Source organism: Triticum dicoccoides, chromosome 6B, assembly GCF_002162155.2.
Source record: "Triticum dicoccoides isolate Atlit2015 ecotype Zavitan chromosome 6B, WEW_v2.0, whole genome shotgun sequence".
Classification (NCBI taxonomy): Eukaryota; Viridiplantae; Streptophyta; class Magnoliopsida; order Poales; family Poaceae; genus Triticum; species Triticum dicoccoides.
In genome coordinates this window covers 73977198-73994759 of record NC_041391.1, presented here as the reverse complement: position 1 = coordinate 73994759, position 17562 = coordinate 73977198, and the positions used below count along the sequence as shown (strand labels likewise).

Sequence of the window (17562 nt, the reverse complement as noted above, 5' to 3'; positions counted from 1 at the left end):
CCCTTGATATTACGGTGAGTTATAACTACTATGTTGCCCCTACTGTTCGGCGCACCACTCACATGCATCCAGCTTCTCTCCCTACGCTCCTTCACCGCAACTCCAACAGCTTTCCCTAGTCATCGATCGTCATGGCGTTGCATTTCCCTAGCCCACGAGCCTTTCCACCACACGCAAAGGAGAACTATCCGCCATTCTGCGAGCTTGCTGCCACGGGGCGAGGAGTGTTGGGAAACGTAGCACGCAATTTCAAAAAAATTCCTACGCTCACGCAAGATTTATTTAGGAGATGTATAGCAACGATAGGGGGAGAGTGTGTCCACGTACCCTCGTACACCGGAAGCAGAAGCTTTAGCTTAACGCAATTGATGTAGTCGAACGTCTTCTCGATTCAACCGATCAAGCACCGAACGTACGGTACCTCCGAGTTCTTCACACGTTCTGCTCGATTACGTCCCTCGAACTCTTGATCCAGCAGAGGATCGAAGGATTGGAGTAGATGAGTTCCATCAGCACGATGGCATGGTGACGGTGATGGTGATGTGATCCACGTAGGGCTTCTCATAATCACTACGACAAATATGACCGTAGGAGTAAACAGTGGAGGGGGCACCGCACACGGCTAAGAACAATTGATGTCTCTAGAGGTGCCCCCTACCCCCATATATAAAGGAGGGAGAGAGGAGGAGGTCGGCCCTAGGGCGCACCCCATGAGGGGGAGTCCTACTAGGACTCCTAGTCCTAGTCGCCCCCCCCCCCTTCCATCTAACGGAGGGGGAAAGGGGGAAGGAGAGGGAGAGGGAGAAGGAAAGGGGGGCTGTGCCCCCTCCCCTTGTCCAATTCGGACTCCCCATGGGGGGCGTGCCACCCCCTTGCGGGCTCCCTTGCCTCTCCCCTATGGCCCATGTGGCCCATTACTTCCCCGGGGGTTTCGGTAACCCCTCGGTACTCCGATAAATTCATGAAACACTTCGGAACCATTCCGGTGTCTGAATACCACCTTCCAATATATCAATATTTACCTCTCGACTATTTTGAGACTCCTCGCCATGTTCGTGATCTCATCCGGCACTCCGAACAACCTTCAGTCACCAAAACACATAACTCATATAATACATATCGTAATCGAACGTTAAGCGTGCGGACCCTACGGGTTCAAGAACTAACATGACCTAGACACCTCTCCGGTCAATAACCAATAGCGGAACCTGGATGCTCATATTGGTTCCCACATATTCTGCGAAGATCTTTATCGGTCGAACCGCAATGTCAACATACGTTATTCCCTTTGTCATTGGTATGTTACTTGCCCGAGATTAGATCGTCGGTATCTTCATACCTAGTTTAATCTGGAACCCTACCTTGGACCCGCATGGCAGCGTCTGGAACCCTTCGAAGTCCATGTCTTTTTCAAATGCAAACGTGCGCAATTTGACACGGGAGGGGGGGGGGGCGTTCATCCACTTCTCATCCCCCTCCCGACCACATTTGTCCACCCTTGCTCCCTAACTAGCGCTTGCGTCCGCCAAGAGGTTCTTCAACAACAAGGACAAGGGCAAATGCAAGTTCGATACCGTCGCTGGCTCATCCCGCATGCTGCCACCGGATGCCTTCATGTAGGTGCTGGGTGCGGGTAGGGGTCACCGGCCACGGGATCAGCTCTACATCTCGGTGCACCATGTGCAGTTACACATGCCGTTGCCGTCGCCCAACATCAACCTCCCCCATGGCTGGCACCTTGACCTCAACCACAACCCGGTGTTGCGATCACCGCGCGCGCATGCGAAGGAGGTGCGGAAACATTGTGCCCTCATGACTCCGGAACAGGACTACGATCCGGCACGCCAGACTCCCTCAACTAGGAAGTCACTTTGCTACCGAGCACGATGTTCTCCGCCAGCGCAACATCTAGCTTGACGCCGGCTACGTACCGATGCCCCCGGTGTTGGTGCGGGAGGACAAGGCAACGGAGGCGGCATACTAGGCTACACTGGAGGAGGCGCCCCAGCGCGCCTGGAGGAGTCCCATCGCAAGGAGGATGTGCACTGGCCAGGTATGGAGGATGCGCTGCAGCTGCCGGCAGCGGGGGACTGCGTCTACCCTCTGCCACCGTCGCCGCTGCATGAACCAGCGCCAGCCAAGCCCAAGGAGGAGCCCATGGCGGCTGATTCGGAGAGGTATGCATGGACTGGTGGCCTACCTGAGTGGGTGAGCGTGCCGGCCATTTGGTGGCCTACCGAAATGCCGCCGCCCTGTAGGAACCTCGTTGGAACGCCGACACCGCCTCGTACGGCCCCTCGCTGGCAGCCACCACGCATCCGTGTCGGCGCCCGCCGGCGGCCACCGCATTGCCTCACGCCGCCGCCCGCCAGTGGTTGTCATGCCTGTCACTGACTGGCGAACCCTATACCATTTAATTAGTTTTGTTTAATGAAAAAATAAAACAAAAATAGATTTAGGGGAAGAAGTTTACTGCAACTGACAAAAGTTTCTTCGAGACAACTTCCCCTAAAAGTTACGAGAAACCTTAAAAACTGGTTTTACGGCAATATTTTTAGGGAAAACGTTGGAGTTGCTCTAAGAATATTTATTATAGCTCTGGACGAAAAACTATTGTGCATGCATCCCGTGACACGCGTGAGCGATGCGAATATTAATATGGCCTTGTCTACATTAATTAACTGTCCATGTATTTATGGAACTAGGACTAAGATGATGCATGACGTATGCTTCGATGGTACACGTTTAGTGAATTTTGCACATGATCTTACTCGGCTGGGGCGCATGCATAGTCCAACTTCACACACCACTCACTCGCTGTAGGATATCGACGCAGCTTCAACCCCTCCTATCCTCCTTCCTCACGTAGCAATGATTGTTCCGTTGTTGCGCCTCGATCGGTTCGGCATGTTAGTAGGGAAGCAAATTCTGTTTATGGTGCTAAGCTAGCTTAACACTCGATTCGACTGAGTGGTAGTTCTGTGAGAGGCCGACTTCCTTGCTCACAGCCTAAGGCCTTGTACGAATAAATCAGACTCTCTCTAAGCACCAGTGTTTATTTACAGGATAGGGCTTAATTAGTCGTCTCTCCTATAGAAAAAGATACTGGTGTTTTAGAAAAAAAACTGTTTTAATTTTTAAACACCTCACTAAGCATCTAGCATTGTACAAGGCCTAAGGGCAACTTCAACGCGCTGACCTAAATGATCAGAGAATGTCCGTTTGGGTCGAAATAAACGAAAACGCCGGTCCAATGCGCCGACGCAAACTCATTTGTCCGTTCGCTGTCCGTCTGAACGCATTCCCTGCCCATATTTGCGCCGGATTTGCGCCCACAAGGACAAGAGAGGGACGCGCTACGCGTCCCCTCTTGGCCGCCCAACTACCCACGCGGTCGTAGTCAATGCATCCACCTACCTTGGGCCCGCATGGCAGCGTCTGGAACCTCCGGAGTTCATGATTTTTTATATGCAAGCATGCGAGGGGGGCTCATCCACTTATCCTCCAGTCCCGTCCACATTTGATCACCCTTGCTCCCTAGCCAACGACAGAAAACCCTAGCAAGCGCGCACTTCTGCCAAGGGGTTCTTCAACAACAAGGGCAAGGGCAAGTGCAAGTTCGACGTCGGCGCTGGCTCATCCCGCGGCGGCGGCCGCCGGACACATTCTCACATGTGCCGCGTGCGGGGAGGGGTCGCCGGTAACGGGACCGGCTCAACATTCCGGTGCACCGCGCGCAGTACCACTGGCAGTATCGTGTGCCGCTGCCGTGGCCCGACATCAACCTCCTCTAGAGCTAGTACCTTGACAACCACCGCATACCGGTGTCGCGGTCGGCGCGTGCACATGGGGAGGAGATGCACAAGCATTGTGGCCTCATGACCCCGGAGCAGCGCTGCGACCCGGCATGCCAGACTTCCTGAACTGGGATTTTTTTTTGCACTAAACACGATGTGCTTCGCCGGGGCGGCGTCCAGCTTGATGATGGCTACGTATCGCCGCACCCGGTGGTGGCGCAGGAGGACAAGGCGGCGGAGGCGACATGCTAGGCCACAGCGGAGGAGGCACCCCAGCGCGCCCTTGAGGAGTCCCAGCACGAGGAGGACGTGCGCTGGCTAGTTATGGAGGAGGCGCTGCAGCTGCCGGCAGCGGGGGACTGCATCTACCCTTCGTCACCGTCGCCGCTGCATGAACCATCGCCAGCCAAGCCCAAGGAGGAGCCCATGGCGGCTGATTCGGAGAGGTATGCGTGGACTGGTGGCCTGCCTGAGTGGGTGAGCGTGCCGGCCATCTGGTGGCATACCGAAATGCCGCCGCCCTGCAGGAACCTCGTTGGAACGCCGCCACCGCCTCGTACGGCCCTCGCTGGCAGCCACCACGCATCCGTGTCGGCGCCCGCCGGGGGGCCACCGCATTGCCTCACGCCGCCGCCCGCCAGTGGTTGTCATGCCTGTCACTGACTGGCGAACCCTATACCATTTAGCTAGTTTTGTTTAATGAAAAAATAAAAGAAAAATAGATTTAGGGGAAGAAGTTTATTGGAACTGACAAAAGTTTCTTCCAGACAACTTCCACTAAAAGTTACGAGAAACCTAAAAAAATGATTTTACCGCAATATTTTTAGGGAAAACGCTGGAGTTGCTCTAAGAATATTTATTATAGCTCTAGACGAAAAACTATATTTGATTAGTACATGCATCCCGTGACACGCGTGAGCGATCTGAATATTAATCTGGTCATGTCTACATTAATTAACTGTCCATGAACTTATGGAACTAGGACTATCATGCATGACGTATGCTACGATGGTACACGTTTAGTAAATTTTGCACATGACTCGCCTGACTCGCCTGCGCATGCATAGTCCAACTTCACACACCACTCACTCGTTGTAGGATGGATCGACGCAGCTGCAACCCCGCCTATCCCCCTTCCTATAAATCTATAGGGCATGCCTGAATTCTCATACCCAAAGACATAGCAGCAGCAGCTACTTGTTCATCTCATATCACCCAGGTGTTCATCTCATATCACCCAGCCCACAGTTAACCAGTTAGCCTACTTAGTCGATCTATAACACGCCACACATAGCCAGTCAGCCCCACTAATTAAGCAACCGATGGCTGATGCGCATGTCTTCTTCTCCTTCTCCGTTCACCCACTACACCATTGGCCTTCACCGGTGGCTAGAAATGGTGGCCGGAGCGGACGCAACCGTGCCTTCTTCCGCCCGTCAACGGTGAGATGTCCCGGGCGGGAGCCTGCGTCACATGAGCTGCCCGATGATTTTGACTTCCAGGTATATATGGTTATCACCGTAAATGCAATTAGCATGCGTGTTTACGTCCTTTTTATAAAATTATTAGACAAGGGATCGAGTTCAAACCTATCAGAGCTATAATGTTGAGCCTAGTACAAGCCTGTCATCATAAACGTCACCTTCCACCAAAAGGAAAGAAACGACTTGGTCCTAGGAGGAACTACGAACCAGATTATCCCATTAATTTTTGAAAGATGTTTATAAAATATATAAATATACAGTACATTATGATGAAAGTATTTTTAATGGTAAATCTAAATATTGTAAGTGCTATCACCCAAAACCCTATATTAATAGTCAAAGTTCTGTAAACTTTGTATTCTTTTGAAGAAGAAGTTTGATGTCTTTGTGCAACACACCAGGAAAGCCTAAGGAATGTTCAAGCATTGCTGCATCACCATCCGACGTGTCGACGAGGCTTATTGACCATTGTTGATCACCTCAAGCGCCTCTGCATTGACCACTATTTCCAAGATGTGATTGACACCATCATGGACTCATGTGCAGATCTCATCCATAGTGACGATCTGCTTGATGCAACGCTTTCCATGAGGCTGATGAGAGAAGCTGGATATTATGTTTCGGCAGGTCAGTAAAACACAGGTTTGGTGTCTCGAGATGGATAAAAGAAACAAGTTGCAAATCTTGAGTGCAATTTGGTCTATGAAATGGATTTTATGCGATAACTTCGCTAGAAAAATATCTTAGAGTAGCCAAGTCTAAACTAAGGTTTAATGCTTCCTTGTGGACTGTATAAGCACCTCCCTCGAGATGTATTGTATTCATTATTTATGACAGATGCCTAAGACCCCTTCTCAACAAATTGGCAGACGACGTTCTTCGGAAGTTCAGAAATGATAATGGTGAATTCAACCTTGGGCTCTACAAAGACCTTAGAGGGTTGCTCAGCTTGCAGGACATGTCACACCTCAATGTGGGAGAATCATCCCTCTACAAGGCAAACGAATTCTCAAGCAAGCATCTTAGATTCGCAATTAAGTATTTGGAGCCAAACCTTGCAAGATATGTGAGGCAGTCACTAGACCATCCCTATCATGTGAGCCTGATGCAATACAAGGCAAGGCACCATCTGAGCTACCTCCAAACTTTGCCCACTAGGAACATGGCAATTGAGAATTTGGCAGTTGCAGAGTTTACGATTAAGAAGTTGCAACATCAGAGGGAAAAGCAAGAGGTTAAGAGGTATAAGTATAGTAAACTACTAGCCTCCCATGATTAATTTTGTAAAAAGGAGGAAAATATGTGCATTCTCATGATAAGAGGGAAACGCTAGAACTCTTGGCCAAATTTGATAAATTAACATTCTTGATTACTCACGTATTCCCACAATTAAAAGAGTGGTGGTTTTAACTATATGGAAATTCTTTTTCACACAGATGGTGGATGGATCTAGGATTGGCTCAAGAAATACCAGCCGCAAGGGACCAAGTTCTTAAATGGTACATGTGGCCCATGACCGTCCTCGAGGGTTTATCCTTCTCTAGATATCGGATTGAGATCACAAAGATCATATCTATGGTCTATATTGTGGATGACATCTTTGATCTTGTCGCCACACAAGAGGAGCTTTCCCTCTTTAATGAGGCTCAAAATGTGAGCATTGTTATTTCCATAATATATAAGGTTAATACGATTAGGGACGCAATATAGTTTCCTTTTTTGTAAGGAAATGATGTATTTAATATGTCCAATCATATATTCAAACTTCTTTAATTTTGACATATAATATAAGCATATGTTTTAATATTGGTTTGAAATCAACATTGTGTCTTCATGAGAAATATTTTTAAAATATTGATAGTTTTCTTATTATTTATTGTATATTCAAACAAAAAGAAAAATTATTTCATATTAGAGATTGCTTATGTCCAAAATGGCATCTACTTTGCTAATGGAATAAAAACTCAAGGATTACTTAAGCTTAAGACCTTACACATGATATAAAAATAGTGTTTTTATCGAAGTTTCACACAAAAATTGCACATTGTTGCCAGGTGGGATCTTGCAGCTATTGATTCACTCCCGAGCTACATGATATCATGTTACAAGGCTCTTTACACTGTCACACGTGATATCTCTGATATTGTTAGAAAAGAACATGGATTGAGCCCTATTAATCATCTCAAGAAAGCGGTATGTCTACTGAGGTGGTTCTTCATTTCTCTTTCATTTGATTTTTCCTAAGCAACTAAATAGAACAACAGTACCACCTCAAATATTTATGTCTAATATATATACATTCCTGAGTAATCTCTTCTACGTAAGGTTCTGTGATGTTCCTATCTTCCGTCCATCATCTACATCCTCACACCACCTCCTCCATTCCCCGTTTTACTGATTTTCCCAACCAAATTGCCTTGAATCTTCTCAACTATCCCACGTTTTATTGGTGTATCATATAAGGTCACATGGTTTTCTTTGGTAAGCCAACAAGTAATAAGTACTGATACAGTTATCAGCTAAAGTTATGTTTTTGTATGTAATCGCACTAACACTAAAATGGCATGTAAATCACGATGATTACATACAAAATATATGTGCCCCTGTTGCAACATACGTGCAATTACCTAGTAGTAGTTACAAAAATAATAGAAAATAAAATTACGGTGGAAGAATTAATCTTACTTGCCTGCCTTTTTTCTTATAGTGGGCAACTTTGCTTGATGGATTCATGATTGAGAGAAAATGGTTATCTAGTAATCAGATCCCTACATCCGAGGACTATCTAAGAAACGGGATTGTCACTTCAGGAGCTCCACTTGTATTCATGCATCTTTTCTTCATGTTGGGGCATGAATTACTAGAGGGCAACAATGACGACATCCATCTGGTCATCTCTTGCCCTGCAAAGATCATGAGGCTCTGGGACGACATGGGCAGTGCAAAGGTTAGAACACACCAAGAACTTTATCACATAAGAATATAGGATTAGCACTGACAATCATTTTAGATAAATTCATTCAGTTTATAGCATGCTGGAACAAAATTCACGTCAATACTGACCAAATAAGGCATGATCTAACATTTTTGTTCTTCGTCTCATGCAGGATGAATCGCAAAATGGGTTAGATGGATCATACAAGGAGTTGTACCAAAGAGAAAATCCTCATGGTGATGTGGAGAAGCACATGCTGGAGATGGTCAGGAATGAATGGGAGGGTCTGAACAGGGTATGCTTCTCTAGGACAAAGTCGACACTATCGCATAGCTTCATCATGGCATCACTAAACTTTGCAAGGATGGTCCGCGTCATGTATAGCTACGACGACGAGCAGAAGCTGCCCGTCCTTGAAGATTATACAAGGATGTTGCTCTTTTAAATCATGCATTCTATCACATATATTGTATATATATATCTAATAAATGTAGTGCATTAGTTTTTGGAAGGGTTGTCACGTAGGATGTTGAGTAACATCGTGCACAATTAGCATATGTGTTCCACGTGACAAGATGATAAACATACATGGAAAAAATAGTTTGCACGCGGTCATTTCATTGTTGCGTGGTAAAGTTCCATTGCAGCACCGGCCCCCCGCGATGCTTCATTGCAGCTCCATGTCTGCACCGAGCGGCGAGGCAAAGCTTCATCGCACCTCTACTGATGTCGTTGCATTGTAGCTTCCACCGCTGACGAAGAACCCTGCGGTTGAAGTGTCGGCTGCCGACTTGCAGCAGCATGAGCATGTGTTGAGATGATGCGCCGGTGTGTTTGAGGCTGGAGAGGAGAGAAGCGAGAGGAAGTGGGAGAGGACACTTGCATCGGTAGAGACGCGAAGGTGGCGTGCGGTGAGTGGCGGCTCCAGTGGTTGCCAGCCAGCCTGCAAGAGAGAGAGGCGAGAGCAAAGGGACGGGATAGGAGAGAAGAGGTAGGAGATGAAGAAGGGAAGAGAATGAGTGCTCTCCGTGACCGGTTGGAGATAAAGGAGAAGGTGCGTGGCCTGATGGACTCGTGGCGCTTGAGCGACGCAGTTGATTTCTCCGGAAATCAGTTGGATGTTTTTAACATTTCTCCAAAAAAGAAATCATGGCAGTTTGTATCCGGTTTATCATGGCGAATCATATTTGGCTCTGCAGGCGCCCATTAACGTGTATTGCGCAAACGGGCGCCTGCAACGCCCTGCGCTGGGCCCCGCCCCATGTAGCATTGTTTTCCCTGTGCTAAAGCACCTAAAAAAAGTCGCTGTGATAGAAGTCAAATTGTGCAAACCACTAAGCCAGCATCCCCAACTTGTGCAAACGTGCGTTTTACTTTCTTTTATTATTACGTTCAACCCCAGTTCGTTGTTCAGTTTTCACACGTTTTTATTCTTTTTCTTTTTTCTTGTTCTTTTTCTTTGTTTTTTCCTTTTTTTTCTTCAATGCGCGGATTCTTTTTTAAATTTGATGAACATTTTTCCAAAATCGGTGAACTTTTCTTAAATTCAGCGAAGTTTTTTCAAATTGGATGAACTATTTTTTCAAACTCAATTAACTTTTTCAAAACTCCATTAACTTTTTAAAATTTTGAACTATTTTCTCAAACGAATGAATCTTTTTTAAATTTGATGAGCTTATTTTCAAAGCCGATGAACTTTTTCCAAATTGGATGACCTTTTTTTCACCTTTGATGAACCTTTTTTCAAAATTAATTAAAAATTTCAAATTTATGAATATTTTTAAATTGGATGAGCTTTTTTTCAAAATTGATGAACTTTTTACAAAATCAGTGATCTTTTTTTAAAATTCAATGAACTTTTTCAAAATCGACGAAGTTTTTTCAAAACCATTGAACCTTTTTTCAAACTTCTGAATATTTTTTCATTTTTTGTGTTTTTCTCAAATTCGTAAACTGTTTTTCATTGATTTTTTTTTTCAAATAACTTCTTTTGAATTCATGCACTCTTTCATTTTGGTGAAATTTTTTGCATGTTCGTAATCTTCCTTTGCAATATGTGAGCATGTTTCAGATAATTGAAAAATCTGAACGGTACTACCTAGTGCGCAATAAATAGCGTGTATAGCATTAGTTCTTAAAGATTTTGCACTGTAAAGAGTTAAATACAGATAGGTAGTGGTGTGGTTAGGCTTACAATATTGAAGGGCAACGGCCCTAGTTCGATTCCTCTTTGTAGCAATTTTTATGCGCCGGCCCACCCGGACGCGACTGTGAGCGCCGGTTGCGTTTCCGGTCACCGAAGGCGCGCAATAGGAGCTCCCGTTTATCATACGGCTTTCAAGTGATACATATCCCTTTTTCCGCAAGCCCATTATCTCTATTCCTCTCTTAATAAGGCCCAGTTGCTAAAGCAAACGTTTTCTAGAGTCTGACCAAATCTATCATGGCCACGCTCAATCTTAACCCAAAATAAGTAATATCAGGTAAAAAATCTCAAGATAAAAACATCTTTGCAGGAAAAAATTGTACATATTCCCACAAAAAAAATGTGTCTTTTTCAAAATCTATTATATTATTAAAAAAAGTTAAGCAAGCTACCATGTCAATCCACAAAACGTTAAAAATATGCTATGTTGATCTGCATAATAACGATTGAGATTAAAACATTAAAAAGTTAAGCATAATACCAACCATGTACAAACAAGACCCTTGTTAACACATTGATGTAAAATAAGAAGGGCATCATTGACATGTATCATGGACGTGCCGTTAAGAAAAAAATTATGTGGGCACGTCCATGATATATGCACGTACATGGAAGGCTCTTTTCGAGAAAAGAAACAGCCACAAAAAAGACATGCATGCGACATGCATACATAAATTGTTCACGTACAAACTGAGTTCAGTATGGGCCAGTATAAAGCCAGGCCACCTATACACACCAAAAAACGTGGGCAGCTCCTTTTTGAGGAAAAAATGGCCCGCCTAAGTATTTCAATCTATTAGGATTATACTACAAAATCAGATCACCAACACAAATTAAAAACCAACACCAACTTATCAACACATCTTATAGTATCAACGACACCAAATATATTGGAGCCAAGATAAACAGTGTAGCCATAAAATATTTAATTCTAACCTAAAATCTATGTACCGGTTTATCAAGATTTCAAGTTGTACGAAAACTACACCACCATTTATATATCAAGATCAAAATAATAAATAAGAAATTATCAGTTTTATTTAAGGTTCAACCATGAGTCAGTATAAATATAAAATTTAACAATACAACCAAATTTAATTTATTCCTCGCATGTATGACAATACAAAATTATACCCACAACAATTGAACATCGCATTGCAGAATTAAACCAAAGAGTTAACTAAACACCACAACAAATGAACCAAACATTAACTGAGCACCACATTGCACAATATATAACATACTAGAAAATCAGACAGTTTAGCAAACCAAGCATGCTTAACAACTTGGAAATGTAGTATTTGTTTCTCATGTATTTTGTACAGCCAAATTCGATTTATTTCTTACATGGAAGACAATACGAAATTGCACCACAACAATTGAACATAGCGTTGCAGAACTTAACCAAACAGTTAATTAAACACCACAACAAATGAACCACACATTAACTAAATACCACATTACACAATATATAACATACTAGAATATCAGACAGTTAACCAAACCAAACATGCTTAACAACTTTAAAATATAGCAATTGTATTTATTTCACATGTATTTTGTACAACCAAATTGGAGTTATTTCTTACATGCAAGACAATACAAAACTAAACCCACAAGAATTGAACATCACGTTGCATAATTGAACCAAACAGTTAACTGAATACAACAATAAACTAAACAAATAGTTAATAAGTGAGTACCACATTGCACGACATATAGAATATATATACTAGAGGATCAGATTGCATGTTAACAGTATATAGGACAATTCAATAGAATTTGTTAAGGAAAGACAGGAACAACACATGGAACAGGTAAACCGAACATGCTTAACCGGCATAACTAGCTAGCTCAACATAGATTCTTATAGTGAGCTAATAAGACCAGCCTGTACCGACTAAACAACGTTGAAAAATATACATTGGTAGGAGGCAAAGCAAACCATTGCCAACTTATCGACGCATCCCATACTATCAACGTCACCATATATATTGGAGCCAAGATGAACAGTGTAGCTACAAAATATTTAATTTTAACCTAAAATCTATATACCAGTTTATCAAGATTTCGAGATGTACAAAAGCTACACCACCATTTATAGATCAAGTCCAAAATAATAAATAAGAAATTACCAGTTTTCATCAAGTATGAGTTAGTATAAATGTAAATTTTAACAATACAGCTAAGCATCAAAAAAGTAATTGGTGATTTGATTCGATTCCATTCTGATTAAAACATAAGTTGATGAAGACTAACATGGGACCAAAAAATAACCTAATTGTAGATTCAACACGAGAGATAAGTTTTATATCATTCTTTATAAATATACGCCAATAATTACTTTACCTTAGATAAGCGGGCTACACAATGGTGAGGCAATACCACCGATTAGAGCATGTGACAAGCATATGCGACGAAGATCGAGAGGCATTATATTGTACTACATTCAAACCATGACTGCAAAACAAATAATGGCAGTACAACTAGAGGAAGAGGACATGATGTAAGACATTTAATTACTGTGAAGTAGTTTGGTGTGATAGGATGCTCACATAAGGCGTGAGTAAATGATAGAGAATATTTTTAGCAAATAAGGACCAACTCATGCCAAGTATGTAATGAATAGTCTTACTTTCCTCAAAAATTACAATTAAACGCGCAAGAAATTGGGCACCTTGAAAAGTCACATGCTCTAATCAGTGCCAGTGAGAGAAGAGTTTCCGATCACCGGTCATACTGTTTTAGACTGGTATAGTAAATGCATTAAGAAGAGAAGATGTGAAATCATATATACGTCAATAAAACCACAAGCAAAGTATGGGTAATGACAAGGATGATGATGAAACACATAACAAGATATGGGTACAAGTAATCAATGTTTATATATATATATTATCAACGAAACTTCATACAAATATAGTAAGTGCAAAGATATATGTTGAGGGATGAGAAAAGAGCAAACAATACTACAAAAGTATTTTGCATGGCGGGACACATACTCTGATTCTCTTGGTCTTCCAAGTCTTTACTAACAACTTTATACATATGATGGAAATATTTATACCCAAGTTTAATCACACTTTCATGTCTTCCAAGTCTTTTGCATGTCTATAAGTTTCTATGTAAACAATGATTAATATAATAAAAGAACATAGGAAGAAAAATTAACCAAAAGATAAATATACACATCATGTCACCTCCCCCAATTCTGTTCCGGCACGTCAGAGGAACACGTACGTGTGTTACAAACATGCCATCTGATGTAACTCGTCTTTGGGCTTTTAAGTAATATATTCAGGTGGGGACCCTCTCCACCATGATTGTTAAAAGAAATGTCGGTAGCAACAACGTATGCTGCTCAAGCTAAGCCATGCATATTTTCACACATACCTAGAGCCACCATGCCAAGGTATATATACACACATATATCACACATTTTCTTATTAAAGTGATTTCTTATAAAGAGTGTAGAATTAATATAGATAATAGACGAGTAGATGCTCTATAACTAAGCATCATAGTCCATATTAAACTAGATTCCACTTGAATGGAGCTAAAATGAGCTATATAAAGTTGACAATACACTAATCCAAGTCAAAGTCGAGATTGATCACCGACACCTTGTTAGAGCCTGATGCACCTGCTTTGTGGATGCCTTGCCATGGCACCGACGCATCGCTGGAGTCATTGGCTTCGAGCTAGTCAAAAGAGCGTCACACACTCACGCCGCCTCGATCAAGAATCGTCAGTTCGCCTGCACCTCATGTTCTCGGTGATGGATCCCTCAAAAACGAGCTGGAATGTCATCACCTCTGCTTCAGTGAGAAGCCGGCTGGGCAACCTTCTCTGTGATTTGCGCCTCCATCTTTTGGTGCTCCGCTCCTCGAGCAACGGTCGCTAATACTCTGTTTCTCCTCCGTTGCAATATAGTCGCCAGCGCGTCCTAGTTCTCAACTTCCTACGTCGTTGTCTCATCTCCTCCTCACCCTCCTCGGCTTCCTCTACTATGGCGCTGCTAGCTGCGCCTCCTCGCACTTGTTGTCGGAATCGTCCTTCGAGGATGAAAAATCGATAGGGATGACATCCCTCGTGGGGACACCCCACCGCACTGCCCATAACAGGCAGCGAACCATGGCGATTATAGTGGTGGCTACCATGGTTTTTAATTTCGTAAACAAAACATTTTGGAGCCTTACCAAATTTGAGAAATTAAAAAAAATCAGATTTTGACATTTCAAATTTCATTGGATTTTAACCCAATTTGAATTTATTTTGAATCTAGCTCGAAATTTCAGGATTAAAAATAATTTGGACCCCACCAAAATATGCAAATTTCAAAAATTTCAAAGAAGTTTTGTTGAAATTTTAACCCCGGCAACAGCGACAGCGATTTGGGGCATTGGCGCTGGTGTGTTTGGGATAATGTGGGTACCCAGAAAGGGTTAGAGCAACTCTAGCAGACCCCGGATCCCGCTCTGACCACTAAAATAACCGCCAAAATGCGGGTCGGGGCCGAAAAAGCATCCCGATCAGAACCCGCATCCCGCCCCGGCCCGCAAAACATTTTGCGGGGCGCGGCAAATTATCCGCCCCAACCCGGGAAAACGCGGGTTTCCCCCCGCGGCTGCGGTGCCCTACATATAAGCGGGAAGCGGTTGGTAGGGGGACATTTCATCCCGCGCTTTCTCCCCACCAACCACCCCTCCTCCCCCTTCGCGCTGCCACCGGCCGCCGCCCAAGATGCCGGTGATAGCAGCCGGCAGGAGCACGCCGGAAGGCCTCCACGTGCACGGGGCCTCTTTTCCCTTCCTCCCTGCGTCGGCAGGACCGCCGTATCTGCAGATCTGCGGCGCTTCATCGCCGGTCGCCGGATTTGGCTTTTTTTTCGGCCGCCGGTTGCTGTCCCAGGCGATGGAGTGTTCGGCGAGCCTCTCCCGCAGCCCAGGCAAGGGCGCATCGCCGCATGCAGGCGCGGGTTTGTCTGCCCGCCGCCGCCGAAGGTTTGCGGGCATGGACTCGTCCGGCCGTCCACCGGGCTCAGTGCTCGCGCAGCGTCTTTGTAGCCTACCGATGCCGCTCATAAACTGCAACGACTGCCCGCGCCAAGTTCTGCGGCTCACTTTGGGCACGCCGAAGCACCCCGGATGGGTGTTCTACAAATGCGAAAACGACGGGGTACGTGCACTTGCGGTAGCTCATAGCTCATTCTTAAGTTCAAGTACCATAGCTCACTCCGAGATTGCTCAATCTTTTCTGTAGGACGATGGGTGCTCATTTTGGTTTTGGGAAGGCCAATACATTGATTTGTTGATAGAAAGAAACTTAATAGATGTTGGTGCACTTCTTAGTACAATCGAAGTCAATGATGCGGATGCATGTGCAACTAGAGGGGAAGCAACATCGACTTATTCGAAACCAAAGATGAAGAATGAAGAAAGCATCAAGAATGAACAAAACTAGATCAAGAATCCACAGATCAACAATGAGTGCATGGAGAAGATATTGCTACAACTAGTGGGAGCAGTTATGGAAGTTGGAAATCTTCTGAAATGCATTCTTGTGGTTCTTGTTTTCTTTGGATTTGCTATTCTAGCCAAGATTTGGTGATATATTTTGTATCTAATGTTGTTGCAAAAGCAAATAAAAGAATTATGATAGATCAATCTAAGTTTTACGGGCCGGGACGAGCTGCACCAGATCAGAATCCGCATAAGCCGACCCGTAAAAAAGTATATTCCGCAAATATGCTTTTTTACAGGTCCATTATGCGGGGTCTGCATCTGTGCCAGCCCGCGCCAGCCCCCAAAAGTTGTTTTGCGCGGACTGCAAATGAGTTATGCGGGTCGGCAAGATGCGGTGTCTGCTAGAGTTGCTCTAGGGTTTGAGTGGGGCACCAGCGTAGTTTTATAACCAGGGGAAAGGGTCAATTGTATGGCTTGCCGCGGGTTGAGCCATTTTTCCGGTGAGCGAAGCCGAGAGGAGATTTGAGGAGAATAGATGTATGCACTCATTCCTATGAAAACACACATACAACCCTAATTCATTCTTAAATTTAAGCACAAAAGGCATTTTTTGGGTTACCCGAGCGGAATCATACACGTCGTCATCGTCTTCACGTCCCCTGATTCTATTTTTCTTCCCAACACATTGGCATGTATACACGTCGCTGAAAGCAGCTGGCAACCGACGTCATACGCCATGTGGCCGTCCTGTCGTCACTTGAGACGCAAATACACGGTTGACGACGGTTGACGATTCGGGGCCACCTATCAAAGAAGATATCAAGAAACCAATAGAAGAGGAGACGCTCTTTATCCTCACTCCGTATGTTTATTTCCAACCAGGAATCCCCAGTTCCTACAAGATGGAGAGATATATAGCCCAGGGTGAAGAGGCCATATGTATTGCCAACGACGAGAAAATATCAGGTGTATCCGGGTTTGTGGTGCAACGTGCACTAAGGCAAGCTAAAATATCAGTAAAAGTTGTGAAAAATATCAAAGCTAAATAAACAGCGAAGGATGGAGATGCCATTTATTACCAAGGGCAAAAAATATTGGGTGCATCTGGGTTTGTGGTACAACTAATTGTATAATCTGACATATTTTAGTGACAAAAAGGCAATACAATCAATATAGAGTGTGTAAATTCCAAATTTGTCGCACGGCTCAAGAAACAAAAATGACCATTGACAGCGTGCATAGTTGGAAATTCATGGCTGATCTCAACAATAATGGTTTGGTACTATAACAAGCTGGCTTTTTATTCTGTTGCTATTTTAGATTTATTTTTTTTAGAAACAAAATTCAGATGCAGATGCTCACACCACGCTCACACTCATCCCTATGAAAACACACATGCAACCCTACCCTATGACATCTGAGAGACTGAGCCGACATATCTTATGATTGATGAAGTCGTCATAGGCACCATGTAGTTGACATCCACACCATACCACTGAAAGAATAGCGAATAAGAGCGTGAAATAAATCCAAGAAATATTAGAGCGCTCATGTCAAGTCTAGAAATAGAATCAGATTTGGTGTACTAGATGTCACAAGCCCGCCACAAACCATATCCAATGTTATCCCTTCCACTTTGGCCGCTACTTCGATATCTTGGGCCATAGGGAAGGGT

At 44.0% G+C, this 17562-nt stretch overlaps 1 protein-coding gene across 1 annotated transcript; it reads left to right on the top strand.

Annotated features, from left to right (window-relative positions):
* The first annotated feature begins 4995 nt into the window (after window positions 1–4995).
* On the top strand, window positions 4996–8719 carry LOC119325690 (S-(+)-linalool synthase, chloroplastic-like). The gene is made up of 7 exons (XM_037599406.1): window positions 4996–5299; window positions 5683–5908; window positions 6151–6523; window positions 6718–6927; window positions 7327–7474; window positions 7989–8228; window positions 8389–8719. Exons 1-7 carry the CDS (start codon window positions 5120–5122, stop codon window positions 8659–8661), a joined length of 1650 nt encoding a protein of 549 aa, XP_037455303.1. The 5' UTR covers window positions 4996–5119; the 3' UTR covers window positions 8662–8719.
* The last annotated feature ends 8843 nt before the right edge of the window (window positions 8720–17562 follow it).

Bases quoted from the DNA above. Each gene is read 5' to 3' on its own strand.
- LOC119325690 (XM_037599406.1), top strand. From the start codon at position 5,120: ATGGCTGATGCGCATGTCTTCTTCTCCTTCTCCGTTCACCCACTACAC. The intron at 5,909-6,150 runs GTCAGTAAAACA...ACAAATTGGCAG, and splicing joins TGGATATTATGTTTCGGCAG to ACGACGTTCTTCGGAAGTTC. The intron at 6,928-7,326 runs TCAAAATGTGAG...AAAATTGCACAT, and splicing joins CTTTCCCTCTTTAATGAGGC to TGTTGCCAGGTGGGATCTTG.